The sequence below is a fragment of the Ruditapes philippinarum genome, unplaced genomic scaffold, assembly GCF_026571515.1.
Source record: "Ruditapes philippinarum isolate M1 unplaced genomic scaffold, ASM2657151v2 ctg2135_1_1_1_1, whole genome shotgun sequence".
Lineage (NCBI taxonomy): Eukaryota > Metazoa > Mollusca > Bivalvia > Venerida > Veneridae > Ruditapes > Ruditapes philippinarum.
This window is the reverse complement of record NW_026860228.1, coordinates 101,310-119,794: the sequence shown is the minus strand read 5'-3', so window position 1 is coordinate 119,794 and position 18,485 is coordinate 101,310. Positions and strand designations below refer to the sequence as shown.

Genomic DNA, 18,485 nt, shown 5'->3' with positions numbered 1-18,485 from the left:
AACTATCATTCAGTGGTCATAGCCCCTTTTGTATACAACTAATAGATGTTTAAATCTCATTAGCAGATTAATTGTTCACATATATTTCTCTATGGGTTTATCACCACTTCCATATTGATGATGCAAAATATCACCAAGATTTATATCTAGAATATATCACATGTTAATTGCCTTCCAGGAATATACAATTGGTATCTGTTTAGTAGTAGCAAATGAACCTATTGTATATGCTTCAGTTCTAATAATTGGGGTACAACTGAAGGCATAAAAGAATGTTGAAATAATGCTGAAAATATTCAAATGAAAATACTTAGCTGTTAACAGAGGTATTTTATTGTGAAGATTCTGTTTAGAACAGAAGGAAATAACTGTAATTCTACGGAGATTAATTACACTTAAATGCATGATTTGTAGCTTGGAATTTTAATTTTCAAATATTTAGTTTCCAGATATGATAAGGGAACATTGTTATAGTCTCATTATTATTATTTATCAGTATAACAGCAAATATTGGAATAGTGTCATTATATATATTTGTTAATATTACAACTTGATTTCAATATTTAACCCTTACCCCACAAATACAACTTATATGGACTTGTCCATCTTTAAATCTGGACTAAATCATTCATCAGTTTTAGGGATAATTTTCAAAATAAGCACTGGCTGTGCACATGAATCTATTATAAACGGTTGTGCACCATCAAGCTTGAACAGTAAAAATTTGTATGCCAGGAAGGGAGTGGGGGGCGGGGTGGTTAGCTTGGAAAAACCCACATTTGCCGTGTTTCATGAATAACAACTATTGTCCAGTCACCCATTTTTCCAACAAAGATTATTTAAAATGAAAGGACTATAATAATATTAACATGTAGTCATTGTGATTTAATTGACTGGTAAAAACCTTAATGCCTTTCACACATGTGAGTTGTCTAAGAACTCAAAAGAACTCAAAAGGCATTGGTGTTGTTGTTACCTCAGAAGCATAAATCATATAGAATGCAATTTACAGGTGTATTTATTTTACATTGGTCGTATTTTTTAAAAAAAGATGGATATGATTATCATATAATCTTACAAAATTGTTAAGCAATGATTAATCCTCTTTTTCCTTATTAAGACTGATTGATGTGTTAGATCCCTTGTCCAGTCTTTAAGTGTTAATCCTTCACACCAGTAAATACGAAATTAGTATTACCGTCATAATCTTTAAGGAACTTTGTGACATTTTTAAACAATTGTTACCTGGACTGTATAATAATATAAATATATTATCTGCACAATAGCAGATTTTATTCTTCTATCCTGCACTGTTCAAATGTATGTATAAAGTTGTTAATGAAATAAAGTTTGGATCTATTAAGTGCATGAAGAAAAGGAAAAGAAATGAATTTATTAACATAGATTGTTTGAGATAGGTAACTTGTTATTATTCAGCTCTTGTTTATTATAGAAATCATTGTGTTTATTGTTTCAATTCTTAATAGACAGATCTATATGTAAATGCAATGGGGGGGGGGGGGCTCTTACAGTTACTGCAATATGCAGTTCTATTGTACATGGCCGATGTAAATATCGCAGTTAACTAAGCATAATTTATATTACAACTGCCAATTTTTAATTAATGAGTTTAAAAAGTTTGCACTGTGAATTGGCCTTACCATATTTGACAGTAGGTACACTGTGAAGTATGCCCAGTGTTCATTGACCTAAAATTAATGCCCAACAGTAATATGAATAAATGGCTCAATATAATGTGTGCATCTAATGTGCATCAAGTAAGATAATTTGACTATACAGCAAATTATAACCTTTACATGCATGAATGGTGACATGTCCGGGGTTGTACTCTCAGTTCCTGAATCATGGTGGATGGTCACGTAGGATACATACATAGGAAATGTGCACTCACATCAACCGTGTGTATATTTTATCTCTGTACATTAAGTTGTAACTGTTCTAATTCTCTTTTGTTGTTTTATTTTATTATTGTATTTTATTATGAAAATATTTACATAAACTATTATGTTTACCTACTATTATTATGTAAAATAGAATATGTTTTTAGTGTATTGAGCAGGAATTATAATTTTAGGTACTTCTTAATTACACTTCTTGTAATACTGAAAGTAAATTTCATAGATATAGACTTGACCTGAAAATGATTTGTAAAAATTGAATGATTTGTAATGAAAAGTTAAAATGTTTAATTGTGTGAATTTTACTTATATATAATTAATGTATTGTAAATATTTAGTAAATATTTACTAGGAATTTCATGTATGATAGTTTAAATGTGTTGTTAGAAACACAAATTAACTTATTCTGGAGAGTAGATTCTGGATTTTAAAAACTTTAAAATATATCTATGATTTTATCAAAGTGTTGCACATGGAATTATGTTTAATGACTAAAATGTCTTGAATTGCTTATTTTCAAGTGTAGGTAAATTTAAACCATAGACAAATCTTTAAAATGATATAAATCACTGTACTATTTACTGTTGCATTACCTAGAAAACAAATGTCTCTCTGATTTGATGAAGTAACATAGTTGCCTTATGAGTGGACTGGATAAAAATGATAAACTAGGGTCTGAAAACTGCTAGGGAACCAGTAATTAATAAAACTTTTAAATTAAAAAAAGTAATAGAATTAAAAATTCTGCAGTGTCTCGCAAGGAAACTATAATGTTACTCCTGTATATTACAGAAATCTTTTGAGAAATATAAATTTTATAAATTGATGACTACAATATCTTATTTCTCTATTTACTAATGGCCATATTTTCTTGATTATCAGATTTTACTGACATTTTCACCCCTAACTGAACATCTTGGCATAATTATATATATTTTTTCAGGGCAAATTGTAATTAATATCAAACCAGGTGTACAGTAATGAACTGTACCAGTAATGTTTTATAATGATTTATAAACCAGTTTCAATTCAGTATAACCTTTGCAAAGTAACACCCTGTTGGAGACAAATAACTTAGTTGGTGCCAAGAGTCTGTGCTGACATTAGAGGTTAAAATTTCTGTGAAGACTTTCCCGGGCTTTGATAATTGATATTAAAGAGGTCCGCTCTGCAGAGCTTATACTGTATTTAGTAATTAACCAATTAACAGAATACCCAGCATTAAATACATAACACTGTACTTATGTATATAAAGATAGTTTAAGATACTGATCAATATAACATTTAAATAGTGGCATTGTTGGTAGTTCTCACTCTATGTCATGACAGTAAGCCACTTTGAATTTACTAGAGAACAGTTTAGTCACCGCATTATTCCTGTCAAGCAGTTTACCAGTAGTAGTTATCTTCACTTTCGAAAGGAACTAATAATTTCTTTAGATGCCGGAGCAGAAGTTCAGTGTAATTGACTAAAGAAATGATTTTATGATCAATCATAATTAAAGTGACCTGCAATATCCGGGAATCAAACCATGCTGCCCGATTCACGGTCCAACCCATTGAGCTAACCAGACGCCATTACATTTAAGTATTTTTTTCTGTATATTACAGGGCATGGACTGTACATGTATGGAGCTAGCACTGGAAGGTGAGAGGTTATGTAAGGCAGGTGACTGTCGTACTGGTGTACAATTCTTCGAGGCCGCAGTGAATTCTGGGACAGATGATCTCAAGACCTTATCTGCCATATACAGTCAGTTAGGAAATGCTTATTTTTATTTACAAGAATTTGGAAAAGCCCTCGAATATCACAAGCATGATCTCAACCTTGCCAGGTATGTATAGCTCTTAAACATTTGTGTTTTTGAACATCGAGATTTCTTATCAGTAAAATATTTATAAATTTAAAAGATAGATTATCACTAAAATAGGTTTATAGCATTCTTAAATGGTCTAGCTTGGCCTCCTGTTAGGGCACATTCAACATGAAAATAGAAAAGAAAAAACCAATAATAAATTCTGATAAACCAATGGACAGATATATCAAGTCTGTTAAACGGAAGTTTATTAAATCTATTTCAATTTTACTGGTGGCTGAGTGGTTAAGACGTTGACTTCATATCACTTGCCCTTCACTGTTGAAGGTTTGAATCCCACCATGGACTTTGGATTCTTTCATTTCAGGAAGCTATCCAGCTCATTTAAAAACATAGGTGGTTTGGCTTTGGTGCCCACTTGTGCCTGAAATAATGCACGAAGGGGCATGTGAGGTCTTTCTCCACCAGTAAAATTGGGAAGTTGCTAAATGACCTTTACTGTGTGAAGTAAATTCCAGCTAATAGGAAAAAAAGTAAATTTGAATGTAAAAGCTTAAGAAAAGCCCAGGGTTTGTCTCACAGAGATTTTGTGTTTGGTACAGCCATACTACATTGTATGGCATAAGTGCTACTTAGTTTCTAGAAGAACTATAATAAATATACCTGAAATGGCTCCTTTGTTGAATAAGTGGATTGATAATTATTATACTTACCATTTAATGCAACATTAGGTGATGCAACATTTTTTTCAGCTAAGCAATACATGGTCATCTAGGTCCCATGTTTGATCTTGCACTGTTATAATAGCTTTAGGCAGAAAAATAAATCAAATGTCCTCTTTTGTCTCCATCTATATCTGGGAAATGCAACTTTAAGTTTTGATAATATAACTTGAATGAATAATGATAAACATAGGTTTCAAGAAATAATTTGCTTTATTTCCTAAAATGAATATGATTGTTCTTATTGTAGGACTCTGGGTGACAGAGTTGGTGAAGCTAAAGCAAGTGGTAACCTCGGTAACACATTAAAAGTTCTCGGAAAATTTGATGAGGCTATAGTCTGCTGTCTACGACATTTGGATTTATCGAGGGAACTTAAAGACAGGGTACGTTACCAAACATTACAATATTATATTAGAATAGATGGTGTCTGTTTGACATGTTTGTGTGAAAATGTATAGTTTAGATGTTCGTATTGTTACGTTTTCTCTTCTAACATGTCCATATGGTTTTGAATTATAATATAACAGATTATCCAGTGTTCCATATCAGTTTAAATACAGAACATTTCTATTCATATTTTATAAATCTTGAACAAAGGACTGTATGAGAATGAAGTTTGTATGCATACTAGAGGTCAAAATGTAGAGAAATACATTGGTATACAGTAAACCTTAAACTCCTTATTGGCCTAGATATATTTAACATTACAAATATACGATGTAAAATTCTGAAAAAAGAAAGATATAACATTTGTATAGATAATGAAATAAAATGCATTTTAAGTACTTTTCTTAGCCCTTGATTTGATTTCCCATAACACATCAGTGATTGTTGCCTAGCAACCAGTTTTGCAACATCTTAAAGATTTGTTTCCATAAATAGCAAGTGGCTGTCTGCTATAGTAGACATTTACATGTTTCTAGGGAATGGTGAGATGTGTTTTGATTACTGTACTAGGACATTTATTCTGAGGGAAGTTTATATAAGTATTTATACAACAGACGACATTTATCAAATTGTGAAGCAGAAGATGTTTTCCTAGTTGTTTGTGGGTTGTTGTTTTTTGGCTCTTTTTGTAAAACTTGGAAGATGCCTCATACAAGATTACAGTAACTTAAAGAGAGAAGTTTAATAGAATTTTTATGTATTCTTCAAATTGGGGGTAAAAGATAATATTTGACCAAAATAATAATATAGATTTTATAGGAAATAATTGGAAACATGCCAACTTTCAATGTTTTGTTTATTTTTAATAACAACTTTTTTAAAAGTAATCCACATTTTATATACTTTTTATATTGACTGAATAAGTTAAAAATAGCACCAAAGCTGGTAGATTGATTATTACCCAATGTTACCTATGTTGTTATTCAATATTCATTACTCCTAATTTTACCAAGTTTACCTCCATACTAAAATTCCTACCATGCTAGCAGCAACAGAGTCCTGAACCATGTGACCTGAGTGCAGACCAAGATCAGCTGGCTCAAATACACGCCTCCCCCCACCCCCTGGACGGTTACTGCACTGTTGGCTAGCCTATGGAGTTGAAATGATAAAATAGTTTTGTCCAGATTGAAAGGCCATTTAAGATATTTAGTGTAGTAAGGGTAAATAGTAAAAAGCAATGTGCAGGCAACGTTTGGTCATGTAAATATTTTTGTCTGAATATGTAACTATTATCTTAGGACGTACCTTTAGGGTACAAGTGTAATGAATATATAGGGGAAAAAAGAAGAAATGGAAAAGTAACGATATTGTCACAACAATTTTGAATCATGTTAAGTACAACCTGTACAGATCAACACCCTTTTGGGATACAAAGATTTTAGTTGTGAGGGTGTCTGTTCTGTAGAGGTTACGTGTATTGTGAAGTCTTACCAATGAAACATTTATAATCAGTTCAATAAAAACAAACGCTTTTCTTAAGCTTTCGACGTTTAGTCTTCTTCAGAAAAAATTGACGTTTATAACATAACAAATGACAAATGACGCAACGTCCGTTTAAGTATACGCTAAACAGAACGTGACGTTAACGCGGGAATAAAAACTTTGTCAAATAAATACAGAATCTTTCATGAATATAAATACAGCAATATACAATAAATTACACATATAATATGGATCTGCACATGTGATACAAAAATTCTCATAATTAATAATAATAAAAAAAAAAAAAAAAAAAAAAAAAAAAAAAAATTTTTTTTTTTTTTTTTTTTCAATGAATCATTTGAAACTGTTGTTATCAAGAGGTTATTGCTCTACAAAGGGTCACTTGTGTGAAGGATGCACTGTATTTTTAAAGAAATTTCTTCCTCTGAAGTTTCTGCTTTTTTTTTTCTTCAGAGAAAACAAATTTTACCCAAAGAAATCTTGAAAGATATGCATCTCTTGAAAGCATGTTGCTCTCAGAAGCATGTTGCTCTCAGCATTGCACACATTTATTTCCTCATTTCCTGCTTAAATGTATTTTAAAACAGATTCTGATAGATTTTGTAATTCACACGAGAACTGGAATTGTTACAACTACGGTTGTTATGGCAGCAAAAAAATGTGTCATGTGAGTTAGGAACTGTTAACATTTCAGAACTTAATGTGCTGAAATTTGAAATTTGTATGAAGTGGTGGTGTAATGATGCTACAGAAAGCAATGCTAGTAATGAACCTCTGGTGTACAGGAATTTATAATATAATTTGTTATAATGGTCGAGAAGGTAAAGAAGTAACTGAGTGCTATATTGATTCAAATATGAAGTAAATGAACAATTCTGATTAGGGTTGGCTGCGGTCGGGGAGGGGAATGGAAGGGGTGGGGGTTAACAGGGGTGATGCATGTTGGGGCCAGTCCCTTGAGACCATAAGGAAACAACTTACAGATTAAGTTATCCAGTTTCATTAGTGTAACATTACATTGTAAAAAGCCTTTTTGATTGGTATACATGTATTTAAAAGGCCTGTCTGGCTGTCAGTATCTCTATAGCCACTCTTATTTTAATAGCTATGTATACTGCATGTATACATGAAAAATTACTTTTCATTAAGAAGAATGCAATAGCTTGATATTAACTTGTCTTTAAGTGCTGTCTTAAAGGCCTAGCATGCAACATAACCAACACATGTTTTTGTATGATCACTGGCAACATAAAAACTTTCACTGGCTTTCTTTAAAATTTAGGGCATTATTATACCCCCACAAACGAAGTTTAGGGGGGGTATATAGGAGTCAGCTTGTCGGTCGGTCGGTCGGTCGGTCGGTCGGTTGGTCCGTCGGTCGGTCCACATCATGGTTTCCGGACGATAACTAGAGTTTGGAATGAGGTATTGTAATCAAACTTGGTATATAGCAACCTTATGTGGAAACTCCAGTTGGTATTGCATTTGGACCCCCTGGGGTCAAGGTCAAGGTCACCGTTACTAAAAATAGAAAAATGGTTTCCGGACAATAACTAGAGTTAGGAATGAGATATTGTTATCAAACTTTGCGTATAGCAAGCTTATATGAAGACCTGGGTTGGTATTGCATTTAGGCCCCCTGGGGTCAAGGTCAAGGTCATGGTTACTAAAAATAGAAAAATGGTTTCCGGACAATAACTTGAGTTAGGAATGAGATATTGTAATCAAACTTGGTGTATAGCAAGCTTATATGAAGACCTGGGTTGGTATTGTATTTGGACCCCCTGGGGTCAAGGTCACTGTTACTAAAAATAGAAAAATGGTTTCCGGACAATAACTAGAGTTAGGAATGAGATATTGTTATCAAACTTGGTGTATAGCAAGCTTATATGAAGACCTGGGTTGGTATTGCATTTGGACCCCCTGGGGTCAAGGTCAAGGTCACCGTTACTAAAAATAGAAAAATGGTTTCCGGACAATAACTTGAGTTAGGAATGAGATATTGTAATCAAACTTGGTGTATAGCAAGCTTATATGAAGACCTGGGTTTGTATTGTTTTTGGACCCCCTGGGGTCAAGGTCAAGGTCACCGTTACTAAAAATAGAAAAATGGTTTCCGGACAATAACTAGAGTTAGGAATGAGATATTGTTATCAAACTTGGTGTATAGCAAGCTTATATGAAGACCTGGGTTGGTATTGCATTTGGACCCCCTGGGGTCAAGGTCAAGGTCACCATTCCTTAAAATAGAAAAATGGTTTCCGGACAATAACTAGAGTTAGGAATGAGATATTGTAATCAAACTTTGTGAAAAGCAAGCTTATTTGGAGACCCCAGTTGGGATTACAATTAATTGAAATATTTCTTTGTACACAGTTGATAGTTTGTGTTGAAATTTTTCTTCAGACTACTTATTTTTCAAAAAAGTTGCTGGTGGGGGTATTAATCACCTTCAGTGATAGGTCTAGTTTATATATATTTTAGGGTAGTATAATGGTAGTTACCTCTGCATGATGTTACAAAAATTGAACACTTACCTACATGAGTTAGAGACTATAGAATGACCCGTGATTGATTGTTTTCTTTCAAACTGACCCATATTCAATTGTGAGTTATATTGTATAGTGAGATGAGTTTTAGTGAGATAATGTAAATACATATATTCACTGCCCAATGAGTGATGTTTTCTGGGGGGTTACATGTTGTCTGCATCAGTTTATCTTGTTGCAAAAAATTGATGATCAATTAAGACAGCAATTATCAAGCAATTACTGATCAAAGGTAACGTGTGTCAACACTGTTCAGTAATCACTATTCAGTCATTATTTATGTTGAAATTTTCCCCTTAAAAATGCACGCCTCCTCCGGATGAGCAAAAATATTTCAAGAATATCAATATTGAGAAATATGTACTAACATTTAAGAATGGTAAAAACATTCAAGATCCAAGTTAAATTTTATATGTTATGTGCGGTTAAAGACTGATTTTGCAGTATTTTATCACCATATTTCTACTGTGTTACTAACAATGCAGTAAGGGCTAATTTTGCATAATGTGTTGACCACTTTCTGGTACTTTTCTTAGATTGTAAGTGCTGATTGCAGTATGTAAATGACTTTATATGGCCTCACAATATTTTACTTTCAAATATATTTTCATGAAAATTAACACAAATCTGGAGGCATGCTGCTTTAAAACAATGAATAGTTTTTGTCCTTCATTCAATATCTGGACAGGTCAATTGATACATTTAGCATGGTAAAGGGTGAATGTTCCCTGTTAGTGTTTTCCCAAATGTAAATGACATTTTTCTGTATCAACAGCTTATTGATTGAAATGTACAAAGCCTGCCTTGATATAATCTGCTGATATTTTATTGTGATTAAAACTTTGTCTTTTTTTACATCCCTGGTTACAAAGATATGAGCTTTATATTTATGGAGGATTAATTGGCATTATAAGAGGGAGAACGAAGTCAGCTTATACCCTCCTGAAGCTTGAATCAAACAATTTAATTATCCTTTCATATTAGAAGTTTATTGGGTACATGCTTTAATAAAGCTTGAATGATACGTATATTGATTTTAATATATAAAAAACTTTGTATGAAAATAGACTGAACTATAATTATGTGATGTTGATAGTGATTAGATGTGTGAATGTCAACATGCCAAGTGTAAACATTAGTATAATGACTTATAATAATGAATAACAACAAGCTTGCATTCTTAAATGTCAACAGGTTGGTTACTGAATGTCAGCTAGCTGGTTTGTAAACATTAAGTTACTGAATATCAGGTAGCTGGGTGTAAACATTAGATTAACAAATGTTAGCAGGCTTTGTGTAAACATTAGATAAACAAATGTTGGCAGGCTTTGTGTAAACATTAGATTAACAAATGTTAGCAGGCTTTGTGTAAACACTAGATAAACAAATGTTAGCAGGCTTGGTGTAAACATTAGATAAACAAATGTTGGCAGACTGGGTGTAAACATTAGATTAACAGATGTTGGCAGGCTTTGTGTAAACATTAGATTAACAAATGTTAGCAGGCTTTGTGTAAACATTAGATAAACAAATGTTAGCAGGCTGGGTGTAAACATTAGATAAACAAATGTTAGCAGGCTTTGTGTAAACATTAGATAAACAAATGTTAGCAGGCTTTGTGTAAACATTAGATAAACAAATGTTAGCAGACTGGGTGTAAACATTAGATTAACAAATGTTGGCAGGCTTTGTGTAAACATTAGATTAACAAATGTTAGCAGGCTTTGTGTAAACATTAGATAAACAAATGTTAGCAGGCTGGGTGTAAACATTAGATAAACAAATGTTAGCAGGCTTTGTATAAACATTAGATAATTAAATGTTAGCAGGCTGGGTGTAAACATTAGATAAACAAATGTTAGCAGACTGGGTGTAAACATTAGATTAGTGTATGTCAGCAGGCTGGGTGTAAACATTAGTTTAGATAGTGTGTATGCCTGCACTTGCATTTTAGTTCCATTAGCTTCACATAATATGCATTATCAGTCCTGAGTAGCGAACTCTGAATCTGACCCGACATGTGACTCTCATAATCAGTTGATATTATGACCAGTTATGTTTCTATTTAAAGTAACAGGTGTATTTATATCTTTTAATTAGTATTTATATTTATTATACAGATTGGTGAGGCAAGAGCATTATATAATTTAGGAAATGTTTATCATGCCAAGGGAAAACATACGGGTAGAAGTGGGAACCAAGATCCAGGTGAATTCCCTCCTGAAGTTAAAGATTGTCTTGTCAAAGCTGCTGAATATTATGAGTAAGTATATAATGATAACTTTATTTATGAGATTTTGTAGGACTCAATTCCCTTGTTGGTGAAATAATGAGGAAACTTATAATGTAAAATGCTTGGAATATTTTACCAGCATTTGTCTCATTGGTTTGTCAGTGGTACTAAAAGAAACATATTTAATGCGACTTAAAAAAGAACTTTGACAAAAGTAAAACTAATGTCTATAAAAAAATGATGTAAGGTATGTTACTTCAAAACGCACCACATGGCTGGGGGTTAGAATCCTGTCAGGGACATTGAATTCTATAATGTAGGTAGCCATCCAGCTAGGTTACAGAAGGCCAGTGGTTCTACTCGGATGTCAGCTAAAATAATGCATGGAGGGATACTTCTCCACCAGTAAAGCTGGAAAGTCACCATATGACCATTACAATGTAAGTGTGAAAAAAGAAAAATAGAACAATAAATGATAAGGATGATTTATTATAAATTAGTTAATATACTATTGAAAAATATCATCAATTTTATTTTTCAGGGCTAATTTAAATATAGTGCAGGAATTGGGTGACCGTGCTGCCCAAGGTCGTGCATGTGGAAACCTGGGAAATACTCATTACCTTCTAGGCAACTTCAGCCAGGCCATCATCTATCATCAAGAGGTGAGTACACGTATATTGTTTTGGTTCTTTTCTTAAAACAGCTCACCTGGTCACATCTTTGTAAAATGGTACATATGAAATATTAAGGGGGGGGGGGGGGGGGGAAACAGTGAAAGTCAATTATGGACAAATAGTTGCTCCATTCCTAATTTTGGGCATAAATAGTTGCTCCATTCCTAATTTTGGGCATAAATAGTTGCTCCATTCCTAATTTTGGGCATAAATTGTTGCTCCATTCCTAATTTTGGGCATAAATTGTTGCTCCATTCCTAATTTTGGGCATAAATTGTTGCTCCATTCCTAATTTTGGGCATAAATAGTTGCTCCATTCCTAATTTTGGGCATAAATAGTTGCTCCATTCCTAATTTTGGGCATAAATTGTTGCTCCATTCCTAATTTTGGTCATAAATACTTGTTCCAGTCCTAATTTGGGGCATTAATGATTGTTCCGGTCCTAATACGGGGCATAAATGATTGTTCCGGTCCTAATTTGGGGCATAAATGATTGTTCCAGTCCTAATACGGGGCATAAATGATTGTTCCGGTCCTAGTTTGTGGCATAAATAATTGCTCCATTATTTCTTATTGGGAATAGGTTTGATGCACATTATATACATACTACGAATTCACTTATATTCGTGGGCATGAAATTTCGTGGTTTTATCAAAATAGGCATTTTCGTGGGTTCTTAAATTCGTGGATTTTCGTTTTCTTGTTTAGAAAAATTCAGTAACCTAATGCAAAGTAATCTTAAACTTAATCACCGAACATTTTTACTTACAACATGTACATATCTTTCATACTTGTCACACAGCGCTTGTCAATAAATTTAATCCTTGCCTCTAGGCATAACTCTAATATAGCACAATTACTGCCGATAATTGACTGCAATTAACACATTAATGTGACATGATATGCACCTCCATTGGACACACTGCCCCTGTAAATCGCCGAATTTATAAGTTTTGTGTACGTACGACATTAATATCAAAGACTTTTTTTAAATTAATAAGTCTCAGCATTCTTGTTAACACAATCAAGTTCTAGTAGACTATAATCGAGTTTTCTTTCAAGTTTCTTAAATATTGCAAACAGATTTAATATGTCAATAACCTGATTATCTGTCTGTAGATATGAGCTGCGTCACAATAAAACCAACATAGTGCGTTTGCGAGCAGCATGGATCCAGACCAGCCTGCGCATCCACACAGTCTGATCAGGATCCATGCTGTGCGCTTACCAACTCTATTACAAGTGGAGAAACTGATAGCGAACAGCATGGATCCTGGTCAGACTGCACGGATGCGCAGGCTGGTCTGGATCCATGCTGTTAGCAAACTCATTATGTTGGTTTTGTCGTCACACGGCTCAAATATATATTTATTACAATAAGTATATACAGTGATGGTCATAGAGTTACTAACGATGGTCATACTTAACGATGACAAGAGTAGAGTTATTTTAGTCCTAATGATAGCTATATAATATACACGAGCTCATATATAATATCTGCTAGTGATAATGATCTGTAACAATTATCATTTCCTAAACTGTTGCATTTATTGACAGATGATCATAGATTATTACAGTCTAAAGAATTCATAAAATAAGGGGGAAAAAAGTAACTACCGCTTATCTATAGAAAATACAAAAGTTGTGATTTAAAAAAAGTTTATATATGGATACTTTATTTTATGTTAATATTGTCTTGAATTCAGGAATATATGTTAGGGACAGGAACTATTCATAGTGAAAATGATACACATATGATATGTACAAACAAATATACAGGTACTGTGCTCATGGTCATTATGTTATCATTGTGCTTGGAATAAAATTTGAAACACACTATCAAATGGTCAATGTTTATGTGAACAACAGAGGATATATCATTACATGTATATAATAGTATATAGCTGTTAATGGACATCAAGTATCAGTTATTGTTGTTACTTTTTTTAGAGCAGGTGAACACATCCATTATAGAGATTTAATGATGGCCTAATGTTTGTCTTCATGGGTTGTCATTTGTTGTCTTCACTCTTGTAAAAACATATTCCCAAATTCTGGGGAAGATAATTATTTAATAAAGGATTTGGTTTTCCATAAAGATATTTATATGTCTGTAACTGTTGTACATTGTAGAAAATTTTAAACTCACCTGTACTTGGTAGGCAATGCTTGTATCTCTACTGTACATTATAGACAAGGTTTTTAACTACAGTACATTTTATATCAAGGTCTGTAACCAATGTACCCTGTTGCAGAGTGCTTCAAACAACTTGCCTCTTAAGGCTGTAAGTTCAAGCTTTGCAAGGGTCTTTGGATTCTTTCATGTGAGAAAGCTATGAAAGCTAGCTTATGGAATGTCAGTGGTACTACTCGGGTGCCCATTTGTGCACAGAGTGGCACCTGACGTTAAAGCTGGAAAGTTGTCTTTGACTTAAAGTTACTCAACTTTGAGCCATCTCCACTCAATGTGTCTAACAACAATAAATATATTATTATTGAAGCTGAAAAAGCCCATATTTTCACAAATACCATTGGTGCAGGTTTATGTACATGTAATTATCAGACTTTAATTAAGTCAGGTATTTATATATAAAGTCAATTAATGAGAGCTGCTACAAGGTTCTCACTGATGCCTCTCTATAGTGTTTGAAAATGGGGGAAAAATTGTAATTACTAGATTATCATCAAGTTCTGTTGGAGGAAACTCTCATATCTTTAATTAAAGTTTATAGACAGTGTTATCATCGTTTGAACTACAGTCATCATCAACCCCAACTCTCTCACTTCTAAGTGAAGATTCTGTGAATCATCATTAATTGAGGGAGATATTGTTTTATAGATATTTCTTATCATCACCTTTTTTCATTTAATGAGCTTATTCATTTATAGAAATTTATTTCTTGATGATATGTATCTTATATATAATATTATATAGTCATGTAATGAAAAAGAAAATCCAATTAGGTTAAGCCTTGTCCTACTTATTTGCCAAGTTAGAATGCAAAATTTTGAAAAAGAATTGACAATTTATTTTACTGTCCTCTGTAGTATTGATTTAACTATTTATTGTACATCTCTTATATCTTGATAAACACTACACGTGCCTACAAAAAAAGGTCAAAAGATAAATTAGACAGTAATAATTAAAAAATTAAATGTTAAAATAGTTATATTTTCTTATTAATAGTGTCTAACTATTACTTGCTTTTAAAATTTCGGGTATTTTATATCATTTAACTGACCTTGTTTGTACATACAGATTTTAAAGAAGACACAACAATTCAAAATGTTTGCTTCATTAAAAAGTAAAATATTTTAATGTAGTACCAACACTGTCATAGATTTTTACCATTCATTACACACCTGGCATACACTTTAGCTGTATACCCAGTTCCACCAATTTGTTACTAGACATAGAGGAAGAATTATTCTAGTCTGCCATGAAGTTACTTGTCTAGATTACTAATCAAAATTAGTTACTGTAGTTCTTGGTTCCAAGTGAAGTGTAGTCAAGTTCTTTGACAAAGTCACAGGCTACAGCCATTTTACAATAGGATATTAAAATGGTTCACTGTCTATATGTTCGGACCTTGATTAACTTAAAGATAGTATCTAAACTTTAGCTATATGTTTAAATTCACAAAAATGAGTAAACAGTCTGTCACCAGATAAACATGCTTCATGTTATTTGGAAATTATTTAACCAAGAAAGATAACACTGGTAAAGTTTTAAAGAAATTCATTAAGATTTGTCTCCCTTACTTTCAATGGGTTTTTTTGTAGAAAATTTTAGAGGATGCTGCCAATTTTTCAATCATCTAGTTTCACCTGTGCTCCAACTCTTTAATGATATACCATACCTGAATTTCTTATAATTTGGAATTGGAATTTAATCAGATGTTATAAATATAGATGTTATAAAGATCTTTTTAGCTGCAACTTTCTAATAAGAAGTAGAGCTATTGTCTCATTACTCATTCAGTGGGCTTGGTTAAATTTTTGTTTTTAGTCATTAACTTAAATACTAAGAAAGCTATTGAAACATTAATATGTGGATGCATCTTGATGGGTTCTATGTGTCACACCAATGTTCAGGCCAAAAGGTCAAATTCACTGGAACCACTGTACTTATAGTAGCAAAACATAAAATTGGTCATTAAATCAAAGAGCAGTTTACTATCTAGCACCCAGATGTTGCTCTTCAAATAGCTCTTGTTTATTGTTGAGTTATTATTCATTAAAATTCATGTTATTTATCATATAGTGAAGTATGTGTTTTCATGTCCAAGTCATTATAACCATGTTTTCTTTTCGGTGGTCAGTGCTTTATTAGGTTAAATGATGATATAAAGTCTAATTGTAGTTATTGCAAGATGCCCAGCTTCTACAGCTTTAATTGCTATTTTGTAGCCAACAAAATATTTTCTGTTAACTGAATCATATCAAGGTAATGAATGATGTGTATATCTATATTTTTTATTTTATCCATTAATATGAGTGGTATAAAATCACCACTTAACCCGAAGTGAAGTATCACTTGAATATATTGTTAACTTAAAGATATGAAATGTAATTATTGTTTGATACAATTTTTTTTCTGATAAAACCTAAATCTGTTTTCTGATGTCAGTATATCATTTGTAAAAGAAAAATCTTAAAAGACTAAGGCCCCGAGAGCATCAGATAAATAATTAAACAGTCGCTGGCTTGATCCACTAGCCTAGCGGAAATTCTTTATGACCATTGATATCAGACATTGGTGTCTCTCAAAACTGATGCAGAGGTTTGTAGTTGGTCAGTTGTAAAGAAATTGGTAATTTCTGGTTAGTAATCCAGCATTTAGCAGGACTGGTTTGGTGGATCAACCTCAAAAATATGGCCCCGACCCCCATTTTAAAAAAATGTGTTAAAATTGGCATAAGAATTGAAAAAGAAAACAAACTGAAGATTAAACGTTTAGCTGAAATAATTCACATGCCAATAAGAAAAGACTATAGAAAATTTTTCATTAGGTAGTAAGTAAATAAATAAGTTATGAATAATATAATAAAATTAATCTTCTAGTCTATCATTATGTATAAGTATATATGCACACAATATAATAATTAAGTGTTATGATGTTACATTGTTAGATTATTATACAATTTGATATAGTTATATTATAATCTATCTTAATTGAGTGAAATTATGTTTTCATTCAGCTTTTAGTGTGCTAAGATTTTTTACCTATTTCAAAATTGCATGTACATGTATTTTATCAGATTCTCATACCTACCATGAAGTAAGGTAAGAAAAAAAGAATTTGTTAGAAAACACTTGAGTTCATACTTTACACATAATAAATGACAGTAACAGAATTATTTGTGATATTTTTTATCTTCAGAGATTGGCTATAGCTCGTGAATTTGGAGATAAAGCCGCTGAGAGAAGAGCCTACAGTAATCTTGGTAATGCTCATATTTTCCTGGGAGAATTTGAAGTGGCAGCAGAACATTATAGGTAAGTTATCAAACCTTCTTTTAATGTTTTTTAAAATGTCTTCATGGTTACATCTTGAAATCGGTTGTTAATTTTCTGTATGTACAAGTCATTGGTTAATGAGCTAACAGTACAGAAGTACAGACTGGCCTGGCTTTATGCTGGCAACATAAGCCTGTCATTAATACTGTAAAGATTTAAAGGCCCATTATCCCTCAGAAATGCTTTCATTTTTATTGACGAAAAACATATAATTTTGGTGTACTCTTATTGTATCCAAAAAAGTTACTCATGGGCCAGTTGTAACCTGAGCCATCTTTTTAATCTGTTGCTTTTTAGCAATAAGTATAGATATAGTGATGTAGTATTTTGTATGGAAGCCAAAATACTATTTTGTGAACATTTTGTTCTTTTGTGACAAATATTTCACATTTATTGATACAGTAAAGACTGTTTACAGTGACCTTCGATGGGAGAAAAGAAAAAAGGTCATTATAGACAGGGAGTCACTGTGGACAGTCTCTACATAATTCGGATATATGAACATATCATACCAATATTTTGTTGAAAAGCAGGATAGTACCATACTAAGGGTTTAATTATATATTTATTGTGCCCCCACATTAGTGGCGGGCATTTAGATTTACCCTTGTCCGTCTGTCCGTCCGTCCTTCCGTCCGTCCTTCCGTCCGTCCGTCCGTTCACTTTTGTGTCGCACGTAACTCAAAAAGTATTTGACCTAGAGTCATGAAACTTTACAGGAATGTTGATCAGCATGTGTAGTTGTGCACCTGGGTATTTTGGTCTGGATATTTTTAGTATTTTCAGAGTTATTGCCCTTGACTTAGTAAAATTTGGCAATTTTCAACTTGTGTCGCATGTAACTCCAAAAGTATTTGACCTAGAGTCATGAAACTTTACAGGAATGTTGATCAGCATGTGTAGTTGTGCACCTGGGTATTTTCGTATGGATATTTTTAGTATTTTCAGAGTTATTGCCCTTGACTTAGTAAAATTTGGCAATTTTCAACTTGTGTCGCATGTAACTCCAAAAGTATTTGACCTACAGTCATGAAACTTTACAGGAATGTTGATCAGCATGTGTAGTTGTGCACCTAGGTATTTTGGTCTGGATATTTTTAGTATTTTCAGAGTTATTGCCCTTGACTTAGTAAAATTTTGCAATTTTCAAC

At 32.7% G+C, this 18,485-nt stretch overlaps 1 protein-coding gene across 3 annotated transcripts in view; it reads left to right on the top strand.

Moving 5' to 3' along the window:
* The window catches only part of LOC132759289 (G-protein-signaling modulator 2-like), a 36,316-nt gene that overhangs the window by 3,261 nt on the left and 14,570 nt on the right, over window positions 1-18,485 (top strand). For 2 of the 3 annotated variants that reach the window (XM_060751035.1, XM_060751036.1), the window contains 5 exons: window positions 3,531-3,754; window positions 4,709-4,844; window positions 11,024-11,166; window positions 11,678-11,801; window positions 17,198-17,313. In XM_060751035.1, the coding sequence (XP_060607018.1) occupies window positions 3,534-3,754; window positions 4,709-4,844; window positions 11,024-11,166; window positions 11,678-11,801; window positions 17,198-17,313 (740 nt within the window). In that variant the 5' untranslated portion in view covers window positions 3,531-3,533. Of the gene's footprint in view, window positions 1-1,399; window positions 1,419-3,530; window positions 3,755-4,708; window positions 4,845-11,023; window positions 11,167-11,677; window positions 11,802-17,197; window positions 17,314-18,485 lie in introns of those variants that run through there. The other variant, XM_060751037.1, reaches the window with a different exon arrangement.